Genomic DNA, 23758 nt, shown 5'->3' with positions numbered 1-23758 from the left:
CCTATATCCTCATCTATCGTAGATAGTCCTTCACCGATCCTTGCAATAATGTCGAGACTCTGCCATAGAGAGTACGTTGGCGAATTCCCTGTACACGTAAAATGTCAGCTCTACACTCTGCCTTTCTGTATATTTAGAGATTCCTGTTCGATAAAGTTGAATAACTCACCAAAATTGACCATATCGGCAGTCAAGTGCGGCGAGTTTGCCAGTAGAGTAGTAAAATATTCTGATTCTCGCACAAACCTGAAACCAGGTCCAATAGGAACCTAATGTACACAAGTTTACTTTGTTAACCTATGGTCAAAAATACAGTCAAGTATAGCGACTTACGTCCGAAAGTAACCAGGGCAAGAAAGCGATAATGCACATAAGGAGCAAGATCAATTGTATGACAATCTGCACTTGCGCAACACTGGCTCCATACGGTTGCAAGAAAATCTTGCTTTGCGAGTCCAGGGCCTTGTTTAAGGGACTTTAAGTGTAGGTTAGCAAACAGGTCAATAGCAATCTTGCTTTTTTTGTCTTACCAAGAGTTACCGTGTTGACCATAAGTGCGCATCATCCCTCCTCGAAGGAGTACAGCGATTAATGTCTGTTTTTGGGTAAACGCGTTAGACTTTAACTCTTCTGAGGGCCAAAATCACTTGCACTAACCTCCATTCCGGACTCCAGTAAATTGGAATTGATACCTATACAAACAAACCGATGAGAATCAATTCAGGCAGAGTCAGACGGAAAGATCTCAATTACAACACACCCATTCCATCTGAAGAAGCCCAACCTAATATTGCGAAAAGCACGACGCGTTAGAAAGAAATTTCAAGTAGGAAATGATTGTTTCGTTTTACCAAGCATGGAGTTAATTTGCGAAGCTACAGTTGGTCTTAGGTTCATGTCAGAGATAGTGCCTCCTAATATTGTCTTTAGAGCCGTTTCGACCCATGTAAGATCTGCGGGAGGGCCGACTTCGAGGACAGAGACTGCTCTCAATGTTATTGACGCTGAAGTTCCATCTGATTAAAACAAAATTAATGCTGGAGTTGTCATCCCTTTCGATGAAAACAGCATATTTTAGTAATACCAGTCATGAATTCATTGACAACAGTTGCCTGGTTATGATCATTCAATGTGGAAACGCATATTTCGGCGTATTGTGTATCATTTACTCCACCGCAGACTTTCCATCCAGCAGAGAGTACTGAGGTGACCGTAACACTAGAAGGACTGCTTTCAACAAGTGAAACCATTCCAAGAACGGCTTGAGAATCGAGACTCTGGTAATGCGAAAGCATTGTTGCAATATTTCCGGCAGTCATTCCGGATAAGGCAAACCCAGCCGTTGTAGCAGACCAACAGTCACAAGAAGTAGAGATGTTGGTGACGAATCCATCACCTGGTGGAAAACTCGGTCAGAACAAAATGTTTCAGATTAAATTTGCGCTGATGATTGTTTAACTAACCAATCATAGTCTCCCCGTTGATGACGTTGCCAAGCATCTTAAAAGAGGAAAAACGTTCAGGTTAGTCATCGAGCGCATCGCACATGTCCGTTGATACACACTTGTGGAGACATGATTGCCTGCGTGACATTAATGCCAGGTACTTCACTTCGAAGGACACCAATAGCAGCTCCAAAAACGTTGTCTGTTACCCCCTGCATGTAGTCGAGAGTCGGGAAGGACCTAAACAACCACATGTTTTGTGTGAAAATGTTGGAGAGCCGATAGAAGAGTCATGAGTCCAGTATCTCACCGATCAGCCTGATTGCCCGGGATCATTTCGAACGTAATACAGTCTACCATGCCATCGTATGCACGAACAGAATCGAACGCACTATAGAAACCAAAGTCAGCCAAAGGCACTGCTGCAATCTCCAATTAACGTGCATAAAAGCATAAAACTCACAATGAGGTAGCTGTTATTACTGTCAACAACTTTAGTGCTTCCCCGAGAGCAAATAGCACAGACAATCGAGACAAGAATTTGCGGCACTTTGAGCTTAAGCTCAGATTGTTACAAAAGCTCCACTTTGAGAATGGTCCTGCTTGACTAAACCCACACACAGCTAACGAATACCCAGCCTTGCTGACGAAGAGATAGCCATAGTAGGCGGCGGCAGCTATATATGTGTGTGGTTAGACTTTTAAAAAATGTCTTGCGGGCAAGACATACCTGAATGCATAGCTTCGACAGTCAAAATGTTTGTCAATAATAGCGCTGTTTCAACCAGTACTGGGCCAATCGTCTGAACAAGGGCGCCCAATGGGATTGTCAAACCAGACGAGCCCATACACAGAACTGCCCACAGTATCGCTCCATTGGTAATGATGGCCAAAATGAGAGACTTCATGTGATACAATTTCAGTACCAACGTTTCAGACAGCTGAAAAGACATTGAATTGAGACACGTTTCGAGTACATAAGGATTGTTTCGTTGTGGTTTGCGAACTTACCTCTCTAGCGTTTGCATTTCTCGTATTAAACGAAGATCTAGAGGATCCTCGAGAAGCACTAGTATTTGCGTGTATTGGAGCCGGTCCAGCTTCTTGATCGTCGACAGAATCGTTTCCCTTGAAAGTTGCATGTTCGTGTCTTGCTGTAGGTTTAGCCTCCAAATTTGCCCACCTCACGCCATCATCATCACCCTCTTCTGACGTATCTTTAGCAGCATCATCATCCATACCACCATTGGCGAAAACAGCGGCGGCCAGATGGTTTTTGAAGCTGATACTTGCTCTTCGGATTCCTTGAAATGATTCCAGCCCAGATGATTCTCGACTTATTCTTCGCGATTCAGGACCAGATGGATCATGGCGATTGGTATGAGAAAATACTGAAAGCCTTTCGTTGTGGTGGTTATCACTCATCACGAATAAATCCAGCAACAAACCTCGGGGGCTTGCCCTGTGATCTCGAGGAGAGCTCTTGGAAACTTTATAACTCAGGACACCAAAATTGAGTGACCAAAATGTCTTTCGATCTTAAAACCTCGTGGGCGGTTGGAAAGTCTTTCCGCGTTAATCTCCGTTTGCGGATCCCTCATCAATATTATCACGTGCGGGCGGATGCGTAGGGAAATGCCCCTGCTATATCACACTAGTCGACCATGCGATGGCTGTACTGAACGTCATCGGGACATCACGAGGTTTTTGGGCATTTACGTCGCCGGTACGATTTTTTTGTAACCTAATCGAATGGGAGTATGTATTTCGTGTCCTGAACAAACCAATGCAAATAAAGGACAAGGATGTTTTGGCTGGAAGTATTTCTATTTTTTCTTATAACAAAATGTTTACGTTTATAACAAAAAGAGCAGTATGCGAGGGATAAAGAACCTGGAGACTTTTTTATTCTTTACACCAGCTTTACTTCTTTCCAGCTATAAAAAGATTTGAGTCAGTAAACAAGAATCCAACATTTGAATAACAAGACAACTGTTTACCCTTTCCGGCAGCAGCCTTGGTGGTCTTGCCTGCAGACTTGTCAACCTTTTCTACACTCTTGATGACACCGACAGCGACTGAGAAAAGTGGAAAGGACGAATGAGTATCATATTATGCTAGCACAAAGTCAGATAGCTACAACTTACCAGTTTGTCTCATATCACGGACAGCAAAACGACCCAATGGTGGGTATTCAGAGAAGGACTCAACACAAAGAGGCTTGGATGGGATCATCTTGACGATAGCTAACGGGGATGACGATTTACGGCAATGTTCAATTCAACGGCAGAAGGAAACAACCAATACATACCGGCATCTCCAGACTTGATGAACTTGGGTGCGTCTTCGAGCTTCTTTCCTGATCGACGATCAATCTTTTCTACAAGCTCAGCGAACTTGCAAGCAATGTGAGCAGTGTGGCAATCCAAAACTGGTGAGTATCCAGCTATCATAAAGAAGAAATCCAAATTAAATACACGTTTGCCACGACAAGACCCCAACGAAGTCGTACAAACCTCCGATTTGACCAGGGTGGTTGATGACAATGACTTGAGCCAAGAAAGATCCAGATTCTTTGGCGGGGTCGTTCTTGGAGTCAGAAGCGACGAATCCACGACGAATTTCCTTGACTGATACGTTCTTTACGTTGAATCCGACGTTGTCTCCTGGGAGACCTTCGGCCAAAGATTCGTGGTGCATTTCGACGGACTTGACTTCAGTGGAGAGGTTGACTGGAGCAAAGGTTACTACCATACCAGGCTTGATGACACCTGTTTCAACACGACCGACTGGAACCGTTCCGATACCTAGACGGATGGAAGTGCTTATTAGAATTACGGTATTGTGCATTCAGTTGTTTTCACACTGAAACACAGATTCACGACACATACCACCAATCTTGTACACATCTTGAAGAGGTAGACGAAGAGGCTTGTCGGTAGGTCTCGATGGTGGTTCAATGGCATCAATAGCTTGTAAGAGAGTCTTTCCAGTAACGACACCAGCCTTGGTTTCCTTTTCCCAACCCTTGAACCATGGCATGTTCTCAGAGGGCTCCAACATGTTATCTCCGTGCCATCCAGAGATGGGCACGAAAGCAACAGTCTTGGGGTTGTATCCGACCTTCTTAATAAAGTTGGAAACTTCTTTGATAATTTCATTGAATCGATCTTCAGACCACTTGGTGGTGTCCATCTTGTTGACAGCAACAATCAATTGCTTGACACCAAGAGTGAAGGCCAAGAGAGCGTGTTCACGGGTTTGTCCATCCTTGGAGATACCAGCTTCGAATTCACCAGTACCACCAGCAATAATTAGAATGGCACAATCAGCCTATGATAAACGAAGATTGAATTGTGAATATCAATGCAATCAAATCAATCTCAATATTCGAATGATTGTCATGATGGTATGCTTACTTGAGAAGTACCAGTAATCATGTTCTTGATAAAATCACGATGTCCGGGAGCATCAATGACAGTAACGTAGTACTTTGGTGTTTCGAACTTCCATAGAGCAATATCGATGGTAATACCACGTTCACGTTCAGCCTTTAGTTTGTCCAAGACCCATGCGTATCTATAATGTGATAGAAAGTCGTTAGTTCGGTGGCTGCGCTTGAAAAAAAAAAGTGAAAAGAGGCACTATCGGTATACGGAAGCACCAAAGGAAGAAGATCTGAATGATACTTGATCGTATTATCATCCCATATTCCATTCTATATGCTCTCTTCCTTCCGATCTCAGTGTGAAATTAATTTTTTTCATCAGTTACTCACTTGAAAGAACCTTTGCCCATATCGGCGGCTTCCTTCTCGAATTTTTCAATGGTACGCTTGTCAATTCCACCGCACTTGTAGATCAAGTGACTATAAAAAGAAAGGAACATAGTAAGCTTATGGTTGTTCATTCAAATAGCGAAACACACATACCCGGTGGTAGTAGACTTTCCAGAATCGACGTGTCCAATGACGACGACGTTAACGTGTCCCTTTTCTTTACCCATTTTTTATATCCTTTCTAATATGATTGTTGATATTATTGTTAGTGCTATGTTGCATAAATGAGTTTTTCACCAATGTGTGCAGCCACAACTAAATTTGAACTTGTAATCCAAAATGTTGATGATTTTAAAGACAGTGTCAATAGTGGCAGTAGCTTGAATTGACTTTTCAGATATGGTAATGATATTCTGACTCGGTCTCTGTCCTTTTTTTCGATTTTGTCCTCCAGTCCTTCCAACAAGGAACAACCCAAGTGCAGACAATTTGTCCTTTCTCGTTACTTCAATACGAACACATCTCCGATCGATCGATTATATAAGTGTGCATATGCTGAAAACGTCAGAATTCTCTCTCTTCTTACCTTGATTCTTTGATCTTTGAATGGATGTGTTGATGAAAGTTTTGAGAAAAAGTGTTTGCTTTATTGTTTCCACACGACTGTACAGTCACTGAACCTGGATCGAGGAAGGTTTCTGAGCGCGATTAAAAGCTATCGCAGGTCTCGCAATATTTACAGAAACGTGGCTAAAGCTCTTCCATCGCCTAAATCGAAACTTTGTTTTGTTCCAAAATAATACACCTTAATCATCAGTCGTACATCCTTCTGACGCGCTGGTAACCTAAACAAATCAAACATTTACGCGTCAATAAACCATAACTTGAGCCAGACACGCTCTTATATCTTACATTTTTGATAAACTTCCACAAAGTTCCAGATTTGACCTTGTATGGAGGTGCCTTCCAAGCCTTCCTCCTCTTTTCCATTTCAGCAGGTGATATCGACACTTCAATGGCTCGTCTGTTTGCATCGATGGTGATGATATCGCCTTCCTGGACTAGAGCGATAGGTCCACCTTCCTGAGCTTCGGGAGTAACGTGTCCAACAATGAATCCCTATGTAAACATGATGAGTTGAATATCAATATATGATGGGACATCAAGTAATAAAGGGACGTTTACGTGAGAAGCTCCAGAGAATCGTCCGTCAGTCATTAATGCGACATCTTGACCCAATCCAGCACCCATTATAACACTTGTTGGGCCCACTACAAGAGCCGGTTGTCAACCAAAAACAGATTCAACAGTGTCACAATTCTCAGCGTTTTGTACTCACACATTTCAGGCATGCCTGGTCCACCTTTAGGTCCCTCATAACGAATAACCACAACGTCTCCCTTAACAACTTTACCAGCAACAGTAGCAGCCATCATATCCTCTTCTGAATCATACACTTTGGCAGGTCCAGAAAACGATAATCCTTCTTTGCCTGTAATCTTGGCAACTGCACCAGTAGGTGACAAGTTACCTCTCAGAATTTGAATGTGGCCTGTTGCTTTTATTGGGTTTGATAATGGTCGAATGACTTTTTGGCCTGGTGTCAGGTCTGGGGCGTCAGCCAAGTTCTCTGCTAGTGTCTTGCCGGTTACTGTCATGGCGTCACCATACAGTAGGCCTTCTTTTAGGAGGTATTTTAGCACTGCTGGTGTACCTCCGACGTTATGTAGGTCTTCCATGACGTATTTACCACTATATGATGAATAAAGCAGATGTAAAAACGTTGTCCAGTGCTCGACGCTAAGGCTTTTTAGTTCACCTTGGCTTCAAATCAGCAAGGAAGGGAATACGATCACTGGTTTTTTGAAAGTCGTCAATGGTCAATGGAATGCCCAAAGACTTGGCAATAGCAATAAAGTGTAGTACAGCGTTGGTTGATCCTATCGTTATTAGCAAAAAAAGCATTGGCACACAACAGAATCTGAGTGACAGGTGAGCAGAAAGAACTTACCTCCCAATGCCATAATAGTTACCATAGCGTTCTCAAATGCTTGACGAGTCATAATATCTCTAGGCTTGATATCTTTTTCTAGTAGATTCCTGATTGCAGGACCTACGTGAGCACATTCCTCTATTTTGCCTGGATATTCAGCAGGCATAGACGAACTGTGTGGTAGCGTTAAACCCATGGCTTCAATAGCGCTAGCCACTATATGATGAGAATGTCAAACACGGACTAAAAAACCATGGTAAATAATATTCCAACGTACTCGTGTTTGCAGTGTACAAACCACCACATCCTCCAGCACCAGGACAGGCATTTTTAACAATATCGAGTCGTTGGTCTTCAGTGATTTTACCAGTTACGAATTGACCATAGCTTTGGAAGGCGTTCTCAATATCGATAGGAGTCCCTGTACATGTTTTACCAGCGCGAATGGTACCTCCATAAACCATGATGGATGGCCGGTTTAGGCGAGCCATGGCCATTATGACACCAGGCATGTTCTTGTCACAACCAGGGATTGCGATACAGGCATCATACCATTGAGCTCCCATGATCTGCGAGGCGGAAAGTAGTTGGTGTTGAGTTCAAGTCAGCAACAAAAAAACCAGTTCGACATCGCAATATCTTGTTCAAGGCATACCGTTTCAAAGGAATCAGCAATGATTTCACGGGATTGGAGAGAATAACTCATGCCTTCAGTTCCCATACTGATACCGTCAGAAACTCCAATGGACGAGAATCGAAATCCAACCAAACCAGCATCGACCACACTCTTCTTGACAGCAGCAGCTAGATCGTTCAAGTGCATATTACATGGATTTCCTTCATACCACCTAAAAAACGAGAGTGATGTTTGAAAGATGTAGCTCTTTTTCGGAGTTCCAAAGTGCGTAGAGGCCAGAGCACGAAGTTGATTTACACTGAACCGATTCCAATTTGAGGCATATTCATTTGATTTGGTGTCAGTCCAGTAGCGTATACTATATCATGTTTAAGGGATGTGAGATTGACAGTGAATCACTGGTAATGTTGTGAGATGTAGGGGCTCGTACACATTGCTTGTGAAGCTCCTTGCTGCTTCGGTTGAGTGATCCTTGAGCTGTACTTGGCAGGGACTGGAGCATCAGATGCGGATGCATTTCCACGCCGAGTTCTAATTGTCGTTTTCAAAATCAGCTGTCTTTCAGAGAACACGAACAACATCTAATTGATTTAACTTACGAGGTGAGCTTTGTAGATAGACGCGACGCTTGGCGCAGCGAACTCCTTGAAACTGAGAGCATCTTGTCTCAAACTGTCTTGTTTGTAGAGCTCCAAAATGTAATACAGGCTGACAACTTTTTTTTTTGTTATGACAGATACTTTTACAAACTTGGCCTTCAACTAGGAAAAGGAAGCGATGCCCCAGCAAAGAGTATGTCGCACTATTATGATTCTATCGCGACTTTTTTCCCTACACTTGTGTTCTAACGAGCTTTGAACTGACCGATCGTTACATCAACTCGTAGAAAAAGAAGAGGACCCAAAAACAAACCGTGCCGGGAGACCTACAACCAAAGCTACCAAAATCATTCGTCATCCGATCAGGTGCTGTAGGCAGAAGTGTGTGCCATCTAGTCAAAGATGTGAGGAGAATCATGGAACCAAACACTGCCATCAAACTAAGAGTATGATCTTTTTACCAAACTGCTGCTTTTGTTGCTCATGACCTGACATATCCAATGATCAGGAACGAAGAGGAAACAAACTCAAAGACTTTGCAAACATGGCTGGGCCATTGGGTGTTTCTCACATCATGATCTTTTCTCGAACTGAATCCCACTTGAATATGAGATTGGCTCGCTTCCCTCGTGGTCCTACCTTATCCTTCCATGTCAATGAATACTCGCTGATGAGAGATATCGCTGCTACACATTCGAAACCAAAGAGTCCCGGAACAGAGTTCTCTACTCCTCCACTGGTAGGTGTATGGTGTCGAGACCACAACAAAAAAGCCGGAACTAACCACGTGTTATTGCTCACAGGTCGTGTTAAACAACTTTGGAAGTGATGAAAGGCATGTCAAGCTAGTATCTACCATGTTCCAACACATGTTTCCACCAATCAATGTCCAAACGGTATGCTACGTCATTTTCCTTCCTTTTACGCTTTCACCAATATCTTGTGTCAAAACAGATGAAACTAGCGGATGCTCGGCGAGTCGTCCTATTCAACCGAGATCCAGAAACTGGAAGTATCGATTTACGACATTTCATTGTGACTGTTCGAGTTACTGGTGTCAGTAAGACCATCAAGACACTCTTACAAGCTAATATACCGGATCTCAAGAACTATGATGATATTTCTGATTATATCTTGAGGTAAATTCACTTGGCACACGTTGGCTGTTTTTGCCGACTGGTATTGACTATTTCCAAATGGACTTACTAGGGGAGGAGCAGGATCAGACAGTGAAGCAGAAGATGCACCAGACTCGACAATGTCTCTACCACAAAACTATGTTGGTCGTAACAACCGCAAGTCTGAACAACGAGCTATTCGATTAGTGGAGATTGGACCGAGGTTAAATCTGTCTCTGGTCAAGATTCAAGCTGATTTGTGTGCTGGAGAGGTAAATTGTTAAGGTCGAAGTCAGTCTTTCGAATACAGACAATCTTAATGGGCTTTCATTTTTTTCACAGGTCCTGTATCATTCAGAAGTCAAAAAGACACCAGAAGAAGCTAAAGCCATTGCTAAACGTAAAGCGCAACAAGCTGCTTCCAAGGCTGATCGTAAACGACAACAAGAATCCAATGTTGCCAAGAAAAAGGATCAAAAGAAGGCTCTCGTCACGCTGGTATGAATGGCAACAAAAAAAAACTGTGGCATATTCCATTGCTAACGTATTTCTGCTCTTAGCAACGTGAACGACAACGTGAAAAGTTTGGTGCCAAATCAAAGAATAGTGACGATGAGGGAGACGAGGATGAAGACGACGATGATGATGACGAGGAAGACATCAACATGGAAGAAGACTCTGATTACGACATGGAATAGACTTGCACACACCCCACGATTTGTATAGTAATCTCTATTTTTTTGCAAATTACATAGTCACTCTAGAGGTTTACTCACAGGTTTGATTGCTGCACCGATGTACTTGGTGTGTGATCCCGTAGCTAGTAGCTTATCCCCAACAGAGATTTTAGTCGAAGTAAAGGCTAGTGTCTTGCCAGCCTTGGAGCATATCGACTCTATTAGCAGCCTATCACCAAGCTTTCCTCCATTCAAGAAGCTGACATGTATGTCGGTCGAGACTCCTGTAAATCCACTTGATTGGCGGCGAGCTGATACTGCTAGGGAGCCAGCAATGTCGACTGTAAGATATGGCATCGTGTTGTGTGAGCTCTACCATGCTCTAACGACTTCCAAGCAGGCTAATGAGTATAAATTACCTAAAGTACATATACACCCGCCATGCAAGCCATGAGCACGATTCAGATGTATCTGCTCCACGAGCATTTCAGCCTTGATGACTGGAGGGAAAAAACCAAAATCAATAAGGGTGATGGCGTTGATGGAAGTAAATGTTCAGACAAACAACGTGATATGAGGTAATTCCTTTCCACAACGGCGTTCATAAAGTGCTCAAATCCAAAGTCAATGGAATGCGAACGTACTTCCTTCATCGGCCTTTGCGTCAAGGACTTTAAAGCCTGAAAGAAGCCTTGTATCCAACCCTCCAGCATTCAGCAAGGATCTATGACAAAAGGCTAGTCAGGATGCGGAGGTCGTCAGAAATTCTCATCAAATGCTTACTTCCAGGTCTCCCTAACAACCTCTATCGCTGCCCTACTGGTCGACATCTTGTCCTTTCTTCAGTTTTTCGACGACGCATCACTCTTGGGATCTACGAGACAGATCATGATGATGTGACTCGCTTTTATCTTTTAAAATTTATGAGTCAAAGTATGTATGTGGTTTCAATCCAGCCAAGCAGAGTGCTCAATCAATCTTTCGCACATAAGCATCAATCCCATGTATGCAAGACTATCGTGGACGACAGTACCTTCCCTAATCGGATTCATAAATCTGTCTTGACCGCCCGAATCGTGATGAAACATATCGGATATTTGTTGGTACCCCCAACAATTCGATTTAATCCCGAGTGTGGTCAGTTTGCTCTGTTGCGAGGTTCACACATCACCATTGAAATATCTACGAGATAGATAATGATGGTGGTGTGGCTTACTCTTGTCTTTCGAAAAAAATCTATCCCTCAAGCAGCTGGCTTTCAATAACGTCGAACAGTCTGTTCAATCTTCAAAACTTGGTGCTATAACATGACGAGGAATTCCACGTATGACAACACTAGTTCATCATTTTCAAGGATGAGAGTGCTTTTTCCCCCTCATTCTTGGACGTGTGTTAACCGGCCGAATCACAAGGCAAAGCATCGGGCTGTTTGTAGTTCTCCACAAATTTAAACTTGAGGGTTGTTCTTAATTGGAAGGATTCGAGGGGAGAATTGAGTTTTCACTCAACTTGCTTGTTTTAAAGCTGGACATTGGATCATTTGGCTAGCCATGGACGTACCAAATTGGAAAATTTATGATTATGCCAGTGCAATCACAATTATTATTTTACTCGTGCCAGCCGCTATCATCAATGCATCGCTGCTCATAGCATTTTTCTCAGACAAGAAGTACGATCGGATGTCGTGACCGTTTTGCTTCTTCCTAATTCTACTCACTCTTCATTCCGGTTTATGCTAGATTACAAAACGGACCAACTATTTTAATTATGAATCTGCCGTTAGGCCAATTTGTTTTTATCTGGTTCTCGTTGGGGTCTGTTAGCAATGCTCTAGCTGTAGGACACCTACTTCCCTCACAAATGTTTTGCAATTTGGAAGGATGGGTGCTAGTTTCCTGTTGGAGTAAAATGCTGTCGTTGCTGCTGCTGTTTTTCTGAACGCAAAACACGCGAATGAAAATTGACTGGTACTCCATTCTTTGATAGCTGTTGTATTGGTTACTTTGCTACTCCTCGCATATGATCGCTACGTTGCGATCTGCAAGGTAGTGGGCTAATCGACGTGACTACAAGATTTCAAAACAGTGTGGCTGACGATTTTGTGTTTTCTAGAATTTGGTTACCAGTACCAGGAGAGCCATCATAATGTGTGGATGCGTATGGGTATTCAGTGTCCTTTGGCCTCTACCATTCAGTACGAAAAAGTGCACTTTTATTCATCTCCCACGCGGAATCTGACACAATTCTTCATAAGTCATGCATGGAGACATGATGTCCGAAGGTAGTCTCATCAATTCTCACCACACTTTCATCTTTCACTAACTAACGACAAAATCCCCAAAACAGGAGTCTCTGTGTTTTGTATAAACGAATGGGCGACACGAGATCCACTTGAAACGTTCATGGCCTCGATGGAAATCATCACAGTCTCTATTGTCATAATCGGTCTCGCCATGTTATACGGACTGATTATAAGACACATTACCCAAACCGCCGCCCGTTTGACTGAACAAGACATTGGTGCGATGGAAAAGAATAGTCATAGTACAAATCATGCCAGTAAGAATGGAAGGCAGTCATCTACAACATACCAACGATCTGAAATTGCCATCTTTGTGAAGCTATCTGCTTTGACGGCCACCACGATGCTCATATGGGCACCCACGGTATTTCGAATCATATACGAGATTGCTACGGTTGAGTCGGTCCCGCAAGAAGTCGATATGGTGTGTGTTTGTCTCTTGTATTCTCAGCCACTCGTGGACGGTTTGCTAGTACTATGGACGTCAGCACCTTTGAGAAACAAGATTTTCGGGTTTATTGGATATAGGTCACGTTAACAAGAAGGATTTGGGGCCAATTCGCCAGTTTGTTCTCGAGAAGACACATAAATGTATATACCCAGATTTAGTTGAAAATAAGGGAAGGAACGCAGCATGCAGTCCTGCTGCTAAAATATGAAATCGACTCTAGGATATGGAATTGTGTTGTGAGATGTCATTTACGACTGCTCAAGGAACAGTTCAGCCTTGATGATTCGGGGAAGGAAATCCGAAAATCAAGCGGAGATGTTGCAAATGTTCAGACAAACGACGTGATTTGACGCGATTCCTTGCCACTCTGCCTTCCCTTTTGGCACTATACAAACGCACTTCCTTCCTCAGCAACCTTTGCGTCAAAAACTGAGAGAAAGGCTGGTATCCAAATTCCAGCCCTCCAGCGAAGGATCTATAACAAAAGTCTCTAAATGGGAAGAGACAGAAAATACTCGTAAAAATGGTCGCCTCCAGGTTTCTTTCTGTGTGGTATCCCTCTCGAATGAGCTCAATCTCCGGAACATGACCACGAATGACACCTATGCAAGACTGAACGACAGGGACATACATTCCCTAATCGGAATTTCATGGATTTGGTGTTTTGACTGGTTGAATCACGACTCATATCGGATTTTTTTTAATCTTGAGGGTCGTTTAAAGGGCGAAGGATGGACGAATCGAGTTAAGCAGAACTCAGCCTACTTATTTAAACAAATCGACACTGAATCTCTGGCTAGCATGGACGTACCAGATTGGGAAATCGATGACTATGCTAGTGCAATCACAATTATAGCGTTGCTGGTGCCAGCTGCTATTATCAACGCAGCGCTGCTTGTAGCCTTTTTCTCAGACAAGAAGTACTGCCAAAATTTGTCGCTGTCTTGAAATATCCTCATGTTACTCATCCCTATATTCGGCTCTGCTAGATTACAGACTGGCCCAACCATTTTGATTGTGAACCTGCCGCTGGGCCAGTCTGTGTTCATTTGGTTCTCGTTGGGGTCTATTGGAAACGCTCTGGCTCTAGGACACCTCCTTCCGTCGCAAATGTTTTGCAACTTGCAAGGATGGGTGCTCGTTTCCTGTTGGAGTAAGGTTTTATTGTCGCTGTTGCTTTCTGAACGCAAAGATGAAAATGAAAATCGTGACGGAAATCCTTTGAATAGCTGTTGTAATGGTAACTTTGTTACTCCTCGCATATGACCGCTATGTTGCTATCTGCAAGGTACCTGCGAACAATGTGACAGCGGAGTTTTAACAGTGTTGCTGACGGTATTGTGTTCTCTAGAGCTCGGTTACGAGTACCAAGAAGGCCATCATACTGTGTGGATGCGTGTGGGTGTTCAGTATCCTTGGTCCTCTACCATTCCGTACGAAAGAATGTACCTTTGTGGATCAAATACGTGTAAACTGACACAATCCTTTTATAGTCATGACAGGAGACATGACGCCAGAAGGTTGTCTAGTCAATTCCACCACGATTTTCATCAATCAACTAACTCGCAACACATCCCAAACCAGGTGTCTCCGTGTTTTGTATAAACGAATGGGCCACACGAGATCCAATTCAAATGTTCATGACATCTATGGAAGTTATCACCATCTCCGTTGTTATAATCGGCCTCTTCATCTTATACGGCCTGATTATAATGCACATCAGCGAAACCCAACGCAATCTCAGTAATATTGGCAGAGACGCCGCCTGTTCAGGAGACTTAGGGGCGATGGAAAAGGGCAGTACTAGCACAAATCTCGCCACCAAGATAGGAAGACCGTCAACATTGTTTCAACGGACGGAAGTTGCTATTTTTATAAAATTGTCTGCCCTGACGGCCACCACGATGCTAATATGGGCGCCCACGGTGTTTCGAATCATATACGAGATTGCTACGATTGAGTCAGTGCCGCAAGAAGTCGACATGGTGTGTGCTTGTCTCTTGTATTCTCAGCCACTCGTGGACGGTTTGCTTGTAATATGGACGTCTGCGCCTTTGAGGAACAAGATTTACGGGTTTATTGGATATAGGCCACCGTAAATGAGATACATTTCATTCCATTCTGTTGAAAACGTAAAATCCACGCTTGCTAGGAAGGCCGCTGGTTGGCCCGTGACATATACAGACCAGGTTTGGTTTCTTTAATATAAGAAGAATGTACGCAGTGTGCGCCGAAAATGAACTTGATGACTATGGAAGGTAGAAAACTTGCAAGTATGAATCGTCCAGCGACACACTGCAAATGTTGGCAAGGAAGCCACACGCGAGTTCTTGATTTCTTTGCTGAAGGAATTCCAAATCACGTTCAAAATGAATTTAAGAATAAAACATTAGGATTTCTCTTTAACGGACTCGGCGTTCGTCATTTTAATAAAACCGAAAAGCAATTAGCGTCTAGTCTTCCAGCAACCAGCAAGAGCTTCAGAGGAAAAGCAAGACAGATTCGGTTCACGGACTCATAAACAAGTGATTCATACTTCCAGGTCTCCCAAACAATCTCTGCAGCTATCGTCGCTGCCACCTTTTGGACTGATTGTTTTCTGATCAAACCACGGTGCATCAGGCCATAGGAAATCTTGCCAATCCTCGAAATCATGTTCTCAGGACCGACTAGAGAAGGGAGTAGAGGCGGGAGTGGTGAGTGCTCTCCACAATGGTGCAAACTTGCATCAAACCAATTTCGTTTGGCAAGGCACTTTGTCTACACTTTTTCATTGATACATGTCTATTTCTACTCTTTCGACTCCTGAATTCGATCTCATTGCCGTTTTGAATGCTTGTCGCTGCATCTCTGATTACGATTGTAGATTTCATTGAAACTTTGTCTATTGGTATAGGAAACTTCAAATGGGACGATGTCAAGCAAGACCACTATCGAGAAAACTATCTTGGCCATTCGCTCATGGCTAGTGTTGGTCGATGGCAAAAGGTTTGTACAAAGCTTTGACCAAAACTGTACTGTGCTCTACTGATCGCTATTATTTTGCTAGAACAAAGACTTGTCATGGTATGGCAAAGACACTGAGAAACCATCAGCAAGTGTCGATGAAGATGAAATACGAGCTATAAAAGAGCAGGAAGAAGAGTTACTGGCTGAAGCGCTTGGTGGTAAAGCTAAAAAGAGGACGACATCGTCTGTAACTAAACAGGAATTGTCTAAACTCACGAAAGAAGCTACTGGGGAAGAGGAGGAAGAGGCTGCTACTGGTGTTGGGTTTGGGTATGTGGGATATCTCAATCTCCTCGTTTTTAGGCAATTCAAACCAAAATTGACAATACAACCTATAGACGATCTGGCTTTTACATGAAATCGAGCTCAAAGGCAGCAGCTGCAGACTCCGATCAGGACGATAATGACGACGATGAAGGAAACGCCATACCATTGACTTCTACCAAACCAAAAACCGATGATGATCTCGACGACAAGGCTGAACGCAAGAAACGTAAAAAAGAAAAGAAGGAAAAGAAGGAGAAAAAGGAAAAGAAACACAAGAAGCATAAACGAGGGTCAGATGATGATGGTGAAGTAGATACGTCATCCAAGAAATCCAGGAGGGATGATTCTGGTAGACGGGACGAGCCTAGTAGAACAGATGAACCCAGGAGGGATGATTCTAGACGTGATGATTCTAGGCGTGACGAGCCTCGTCGTGATATCCGTGATGATTCCCGGCGACCGCCAGCTCGAGAAGATTATGACAGGGATAGGCACCGTGAAGATCGAGACTCGGCGTCTCATAGAATTAGAGATGACTCTTACCACGATCGCCGGGATAGAGGACGATATTGATAAAAACCTAGTAGCCCAATCACATGACTTTGTTTTTTCTCTCGCATCAAATGTAGATACATAGTATTGTATGCAAAACGAACAGCAATTATATTTTAAAACATGGCCTACACGAAATCTTCTTGTAACTCTTCGACGTCTTCTTCATAGTCTGCTCTATATGACGCCACTGCTTGCACGGGTTGTATGGCTGCTGGTTTTATTGATAACGCGATAGGTGCTGGGTTTAGAGTTTTGGATGGTGCTATGCCTATTGGTGTCGGTTTAAAGAAGCTAGATGGTGCTGTAGATGTTGGTTCGTATGATTCCTCCTTGAAGAATACTGGTTCGATCTTGTTTCTCGGGGACGATGAAATCTCTGGAATAGGCGATGGAGCTACTGTCGGTGTATTGCTTGTATCCAGAGATGCAAACAGAGAAGGTTTGAGGAAGCTTGATGGTTGAGCGTGCTGTGTTGAAGTGGGTGGTAGCGACACGGGCTCAACGTACGGACTGGGCTTCGAACTAGCAGATTGCTTGCTTTCAAACCCAGCACTCTTGCTTGGCGTTATACCAGTCTCGTTGCTTGATAACGAAAAGTTGGGTTTGGCCAATGCGTTTGCTGGTTTCGAGAGATCCTTTTTTATTGGTTCTGGTGTCTTGATAATCGGTTCAGGTGCTATTGACTTGCTTGTTGAATGAGACATATGTACAGTCTCAGTAGCATCACTCTTCTCTTGGTCAGCCGCAGTTGGTACAGCCTTGCTCTTGTTTGGCGAAACACCACCAAAGAAGGATAATTCTCCAGCGTCACCAGTAGACTCAACATCACTCATTACAGACTTGTTTGTTATCGGTGGGTGAGCAAGCCCCTTGCCGTTTGAATGTCTCGTGTACATTGATGCAGATGCCAGAATGCGATCCTTTTCAGCCATCTTGGTAATCAATTTGGCATGCTCGAGTTTCAGGTCTTCTAGTTCGGCAACCAGCTTTGATTTGTGGCCTGCTACTGTGCGTTGATCTAGCGACTTGTTTGTTTTGAAGTGGTTTACGTATCGTTCTAGCTCCTGTTAAACGGTTTGTATTAATCGTCAGCAAGTGAGAAAAAAGCCCACACCTGCAATCGTACGATAAGCAAGCCTAGTTACCTCGTTCTCCTTCTCCAATACCTCAACACGAGCCTTGAGCTGTTTCATGGTCCTTGACACATGTTCAGCGTCCTCAAACCCTCGCTCATTCAACAGTCTCGTCAGTTTATGCACACGCTCCTGCATCTTGATAGCTTCTTCCACATGATGATGAGACGTCTTTTCAATCTCAGCAAGCTTGTCATGGTATTGTTTAGCTTGTAACTTGGCTCGTCGAACTTCATCGGTCAAAGTTTGAATCACTCGTGGAATATCGTTTTGCTCTGCGTCAGATTGCTTTATAGCTTTTCCTTGTCGTCGATTATCCTGTTTTCGGTAAAAAATCAGGTTGGTTAACAAGGATGCACAAAAAAAGTATAGATCTTGACGCCCAAAATACGAGATTCGCACAATCTTGAGATTCCGATTCTCATCCTTGAGTTTGGATATTTCCATTCGAGCTGAATCCAACTCTGATAATAGCTTAGCAATCTCGTCCAAGTTTGCCGACAATGGTTGTGCTGTTTTCTTCCTTCTTGCAGGTTTGTTCTTTTTTGAGACTACGATTCGAAGAAAGTCAGCATCAAAAACACTTGATTCTAATTTCCAATTAAATAATGGACTTACGTGAGGATGCGCTGGACTGATGTATGAAACTTGGCCTCTCTGCCAAAGACGAAAAGCGTTAGATCAACAGGCTTGCGAGACCGAGAAGCTTCAAAATTCACAAGCTTTCATACCAGGCTTCGTCTTGACTCCATGTGGAATCTTTTCAAATCCAGGTTTGGTGGCCATCTCGTGAACAAATCCATCATTCCCTAATGGTTTGTGGTTGAATGGATGATCAACTGATTTCCGCGGGCTGGTTGATACTGGGATATCCGAAAATGTCGTATTGTGTAGTACTCCGTTCGGTGATACTGCTGGATCTCGTCGTCCAATTCCAACAGGCCCAGAAGGAAGGTTGGTAACCATGGAAGGTTTGAATGAGGCAGGCTTGAAATCATCAAAGTCATCTGCATATTGTGAGCTTTCTCGCGCTGGTGGCATTATGTGGATCTCTGGTTCGAAGTGCTGTGGGTGCATTTGCTTGTGGTGAAAAGGTTTAATGGACGCAATTTCCATTTTTGTTGCGCAGCGAGTTTGCTGAAGTAGAAAAACCTCGTTTGAGCATCTTCTAGAACTATGTAAATGCATGATCTTGAAGGCCAGGCTTACAGTCTCGAGCATTATTATTCACGACTGAAGGTTGTGTTATTACAGTGTTAAGTGCATTAGTAGTATCTCTCTATGGGTATCGGAACTGCTGCCCTCAATTCCTGCAAATCATCGTAATTTAGCGATGCTACAAATTTTGGGTACCTATTTAAATGTCAGAGACTTAGTGAAGTTCGACGACGCTCTAGTTGATCTTCTTATAACTTACAAGTTCTCAAAGAGGCCCTTTGCTACATCTCTCACTACTGGTTTGAACAAATACAACATAGGTATTGGCCCCCTTCCGTCAGCATAGGCGTCAAAGGCTTCCACAACTGGTCTTGAAATTCTAGACACGCAACGGCGTAACAAATAGAGTTAGTCGACGAAGGACTCCAGAAAGCATAGTAACTCAAATCACTGACCTGACTGGTACATTGACCTCATTCATGGACCGTTTCCTGAGATACATACCAACAATTCCCTGGCAATCCTGTAAGACTTCAAGTGGAATAGCTAAAGACACCAACACTTCTTGTTTGTCTCCATAAGAGGTAGATGAGTTCCGATGCCTGGGAGCCCAAAGTGGTAGCAAAGAGAATGACCGTTGTGGGTGTGGTCCGCCGGTAAAACTGATGATAGAATTCGATCGACTCGATGCAAGGGAAGTCCGAGAGAAGGACTTGTTGAACTCAGACGGGATTGCCGAGTCAGGCTTTGATGTCAATGAGGAGGTACTTGTTGTTGAGCTAGTGTCCTTTGATATGACCAGCGCGGATTCATTGTTGGTTACAGGACTGTTGAGCAGCGTTCTACGAGGCAATTTTGATTTTCGAGACACGTTGGCCAACGCCAGGCTGAGAATTGATGAGAATCCTGACTTTGGTTGTTCCGGGAGGGTTGATGGGACTGCTCGTTCGTATACACGATTCATATCTTGGATAAAGCTGACGTTCTCCATGCAAAATTTTGTATGGGCAAATGTCTTGAATTTCATAATGAGCTTTGGATGTCTCAATAGACTCTGGAAATGAGCCTCGTCTAGCAATTCGTCCATATCTCGAATCCGCGTCCGTTTAGAGCGATGCCAACTGAATATAGGAAAGTGTATAGCTGATTTGACCATCATAGGAGGTTTAATACCGTGTATCTAAACCGCATCCAGAAATGTTGAGGTTTAAAGTAGTCCGTCTTCTAGGGGCTCTTTGAAAATTTAAGACGAGGATGCTATTACGGGGCGGGCGTCGCAAATAAAGACGATTGGTAGGAGTATAGGAGACATTTCGACTAAGTACAACACCCGACGATTCTTCGACGTTTCCGTGACACTTGCAAGCTTTGATTTCGAAGCTGATTCAACGAAAATCCGTGTTTGGCCCATATTGCCCTTCAAAAGGAGATTTTAAGCGGAGTAGACATGAAATTGCCGGTATTTTTTTTGAAAATTCTCAACATTCTAGGCACTTATGTAAGATTGTACGTCTCTGTTCCTCGTTCAAGGTTGCATACTGTGGACGGGAAACAAGAAAAAATTGAGACTGACGCAATATTGAGTATTTGCGCAACGCGAGCATACATGTAAAAGAAAAGGCTTGTATATTCGTATAATTACATAGAATTATATAGTTTCGTAATCTGTGGCTAGGGCGGGTTTCAAAAATATCGCTCCAGCGGTACTAATGGTGCAGTCCGTAGTGTTTGCAAGTCGTCGTATTTGAGCGAGGCCACAAACTTCGGATATCTAGAAAATGACAAATTTTTAGTCAGGATTTGATGTTCTCAGTGCTGCTTTAGTTGAAAGAGCTAGTATATATAGCCATACAAACACTTTCACTATAGGTCAGTACACAGTGGCGACTTACAAGTTCTCATAAAGGCCCTTTGTTACATCGCGTATCACTGGCTTGAACAAGTGCAGCATCGGAACCGGCCCATTTCCGTCTCGATAGGCATCAAAAGCTTCAATGACCGGTCGTGAAAATCTAAAGGAGAAATGGTAACCGTTTCAGCATAAATCTGAAGTTCATGTATAATCATACTTCAGATGCACTACGACCTACCTGACTGGAACATTGATCTCATTCATAGACCTTTTCCTCAGATACATGTCAACAATCCCTCTGCAATCCTCCAAAGCTTCCAAGGGAATAGCCAAAGATGTAAACAAATCCCGTGATTGCCGTTTGTCAGAACCAGACATGACTGCGGAATTTTGATGCTTTGGTATCCAGTATCGTAAATTCGACAGTGATGGTTGTCTGTTCTGTGCACCAAATGAGCTGGCATTAGAGTTTGATCTCATCATGGCGGTAGAATGTCGAGAAAGACACTTGTTGTCGTCAGGCACCGTGATGTCGTTTTCAGCTGTCACCGAGAACGACAAAATACTTGTTGTCACACTAGCCTCCCTCGGACTCGCCAGGATGAGCACAGAATCGGTGAGAAGTCGGATTGAGGAAGTCGACGTGTCTATTTCGTTGATGGTTTGCTCTCTCTGAAACGATATTGGTCTGCGAGTCACGTAAATGTTGGCCAATGCGGCAGTCAAGATGGTTGGGAATCCATATTTGGGTGATTCTGGAAAATTCAAGGGCCATGCCTTGGCGTATATTCGTGTCATATCTTGTATGAAACTGACATTTCCATACAGAGCGACTTTGCAGCAAATGTCTTGAACTTGATGATGAGCTCTGGATGTTTCAATAGGCTTTGAAAATGGGCTTCGTCTAACAGCTCTTCCAAGTCTCGATGTCTCGCCCACTTAGAACCAGGTAGATTCCCCCAGTTGAGGAGAGGGATCGTTGTCGGACCAAGCATCATGACAGCTTCACATCTGTATGCTACTAGACCACATCAATCGAATATTGATGCTCAAAAATGGAAACCATCATTTCTGTTGGGCTGCGGACTAAAAGACACTGGGGTATTGGGGGCTCGTTGGATTAAAGCGATTGGCAGGTAGGGGTCACGAGATGTAAAGGAAGCGCGGTTTGAGCACGATTTCCGAAATTCCGTGAAGTGGCTGCTGTATCGCTTGTGCACTTTGGTGAATCGGAAACTGCTGTGAGGTTTGTGTGTCATTGATTGTTCTGTTTCTTGGCCCACAATTCTTAAGACGTCTGCTGATAATTATCCAAAATTCATCAGTCAGGAGGCATTGCTCGATGAATTCGCAAACATTAGGGTAATCTAGCGGGGCAGGTTTCTCGTGCCTATAGTATGAGAATTCTGCTACGTCATATCTCCTGGTTTTCTTTTCGTGCGCCAAAGGACGCAATGTTGTTTTTCGCAGTGAGTTGCAATCGAGAAGCAGAATGAACGTTTCTGAACATAATCTTATTGATATATGAAAAGCATTCATATCCAATAACTAATACTCGAGACTGCCAGAATTATTATTAAACACATTGGGCTACTAATGAGACAAACAGAAAATCTCATCGATAGAAGCACTGGCGCTCATAGCGACCAGACGTTTTATTATTAAAATTTGGCTGTAGTGGTAGTTTCATGACCACTTGATTACTTTGACTCTTAAAGACATGTGGTGAGCATTGACAGGTATGCTGCACGCTGTTGGACTTTTGGAAGTACGTGTATGCTTCCTCGATGGGATTTTGTTTGGACTTCGAAGGCGAGGATGCTATTGTTGTCACCTCCGTCAGAGGCTGTAAACTTTATCAAGCGTGACGCTCTCTCCCCTGGATTTGGTCGTCTTGAAAAAAAAAAAAAATCCTGTCCGACAGTTAAAGTCATCATCACATCGAACATGAGTTTACCAATCTTGATGTCAAATATATTGGTATTGGATGTACCGTTCACCACCACTCTGATTTCTTGACTAAGGGATTGTACTCCAAACATTGCCATTGGTTACAAGAACTAGCAAGCTTTCTTGACCTGCACGAACAGAGTACTAGTTAAGTCTGGAGTTAATTTTGCAACAGTTAGTTCGCCGAAATCAACTTACAGCTGCAAGAGCCTGTTTGTTGGCAGCGATCTCATTCGTAAAGCCAGACAACAATGTATTTACATTAACCGAATCATTGGTAGTTCCAGTGAGATTGCCAGCCAATGGTCCCAATAGGCCTTGAATTGCAGCCACCTGTGTGAAATTAAAGCTCAAATATCAGCAATCATAAACATCACAAACTTCATCGTCATATCAAGAACTATACACATTACCTGATTGAGACTTGCATTAACCTCAGTATCCCCAAAGGTGACAGCAGCAGCTTGATTGGCAGCTCGAAAAGCCTTTCCATTCGTGATCAAACCAAGTAACTTGGACTTGTCAGTTGTGAACTTGGCTGTATCGATCGGATTCTTTGACAAACTCACTTTAAGTGATGCTGCGACAGTGTGCTCCTCATTTTGGATGGTAATGTGTTGATTTATGCCTGAGATCAAGTTGGTGTAGGATTTTGATAACTTTCCTGTTGTTGGCGTTGTTGAAGTGCAGTTTTGCGCACCGTTTACCACAAGAGACATAATGGCAATGACGAGAAAATCCAAAAGGAGGTTTCAAGCCATGGTTAAGACTCTGAACAAAAGGGCGCAAAATTTAGTTCAAGATGTTGTAGCCGAAACTAAAATCCTGAGTATC

General features: G+C 43.3%; 6 protein-coding genes across 6 annotated transcripts; 2 read left to right on the top strand and 4 right to left on the bottom strand.

The window, feature by feature from the left end:
• Positions 1 to 3368: 3368 nt before the first annotated feature.
• Positions 3369 to 5450, bottom strand: SmJEL517_g02074 (uncharacterized protein; the record flags this gene model as incomplete). The annotated part of the gene is made up of 9 exons (XM_031168002.1): positions 3369 to 3382; positions 3446 to 3523; positions 3593 to 3691; positions 3757 to 3891; positions 3962 to 4252; positions 4337 to 4778; positions 4865 to 5024; positions 5224 to 5313; positions 5377 to 5450. 9 exons carry the CDS (start codon positions 5448 to 5450, stop codon positions 3369 to 3371), a joined length of 1383 nt encoding a protein of 460 aa, XP_031025931.1.
• Positions 5451 to 6029: 579 nt separating this feature from the next.
• On the bottom strand, positions 6030 to 8514 carry ILV3 (dihydroxy-acid dehydratase; the record flags this gene model as incomplete). The annotated part of the gene is made up of 11 exons (XM_031168001.1): positions 6030 to 6068; positions 6136 to 6342; positions 6409 to 6494; positions 6563 to 6975; positions 7043 to 7163; positions 7235 to 7432; positions 7494 to 7785; positions 7872 to 8064; positions 8151 to 8211; positions 8284 to 8384; positions 8453 to 8514. The coding sequence occupies 11 exons, from the start codon at positions 8512 to 8514 to the stop codon at positions 6030 to 6032; spliced, it is 1773 nt and encodes a 590-aa protein (XP_031025930.1).
• Positions 8515 to 8630: 116 nt separating this feature from the next.
• Positions 8631 to 10268, top strand: SmJEL517_g02072 (uncharacterized protein; the record flags this gene model as incomplete). Its single annotated transcript, XM_031168000.1, has 8 exons — positions 8631 to 8645; positions 8740 to 8898; positions 8961 to 9191; positions 9256 to 9348; positions 9407 to 9591; positions 9662 to 9842; positions 9913 to 10068; positions 10131 to 10268. 8 exons carry the CDS (start codon positions 8631 to 8633, stop codon positions 10266 to 10268), a joined length of 1158 nt encoding a protein of 385 aa, XP_031025929.1.
• Positions 10269 to 10325: 57 nt separating this feature from the next.
• Positions 10326 to 11077, bottom strand: SmJEL517_g02071 (uncharacterized protein; the record flags this gene model as incomplete). The annotated part of the gene is made up of 4 exons (XM_031167999.1): positions 10326 to 10588; positions 10667 to 10747; positions 10892 to 10971; positions 11031 to 11077. The coding sequence occupies 4 exons, from the start codon at positions 11075 to 11077 to the stop codon at positions 10326 to 10328; spliced, it is 471 nt and encodes a 156-aa protein (XP_031025928.1).
• A 4755-nt stretch (positions 11078 to 15832) lies between these two features.
• SmJEL517_g02070 (uncharacterized protein) lies at positions 15833 to 16849 on the top strand (the record flags this gene model as incomplete). Its single annotated transcript, XM_031167998.1, has 3 exons — positions 15833 to 15988; positions 16050 to 16279; positions 16348 to 16849. 3 exons carry the CDS (start codon positions 15833 to 15835, stop codon positions 16847 to 16849), a joined length of 888 nt encoding a protein of 295 aa, XP_031025927.1.
• A 107-nt stretch (positions 16850 to 16956) lies between these two features.
• SmJEL517_g02069 (uncharacterized protein) lies at positions 16957 to 19005 on the bottom strand (the record flags this gene model as incomplete). Its single annotated transcript, XM_031167997.1, has 5 exons — positions 16957 to 17895; positions 17977 to 18282; positions 18367 to 18515; positions 18583 to 18621; positions 18696 to 19005. 5 exons carry the CDS (start codon positions 19003 to 19005, stop codon positions 16957 to 16959), a joined length of 1743 nt encoding a protein of 580 aa, XP_031026019.1.
• Between the last annotated feature and the right edge of the window lie 4753 nt (positions 19006 to 23758).

This window comes from Synchytrium microbalum (genome assembly GCF_006535985.1).
Source record: "Synchytrium microbalum strain JEL517 chromosome Unknown SmJEL517_scf0008, whole genome shotgun sequence".
NCBI lineage: Eukaryota > Fungi > Chytridiomycota > Chytridiomycetes > Synchytriales > Synchytriaceae > Synchytrium > Synchytrium microbalum.
Note: the sequence above shows the minus strand (reverse complement) of the source record. Positions and strands in the feature narration are given on the sequence as shown.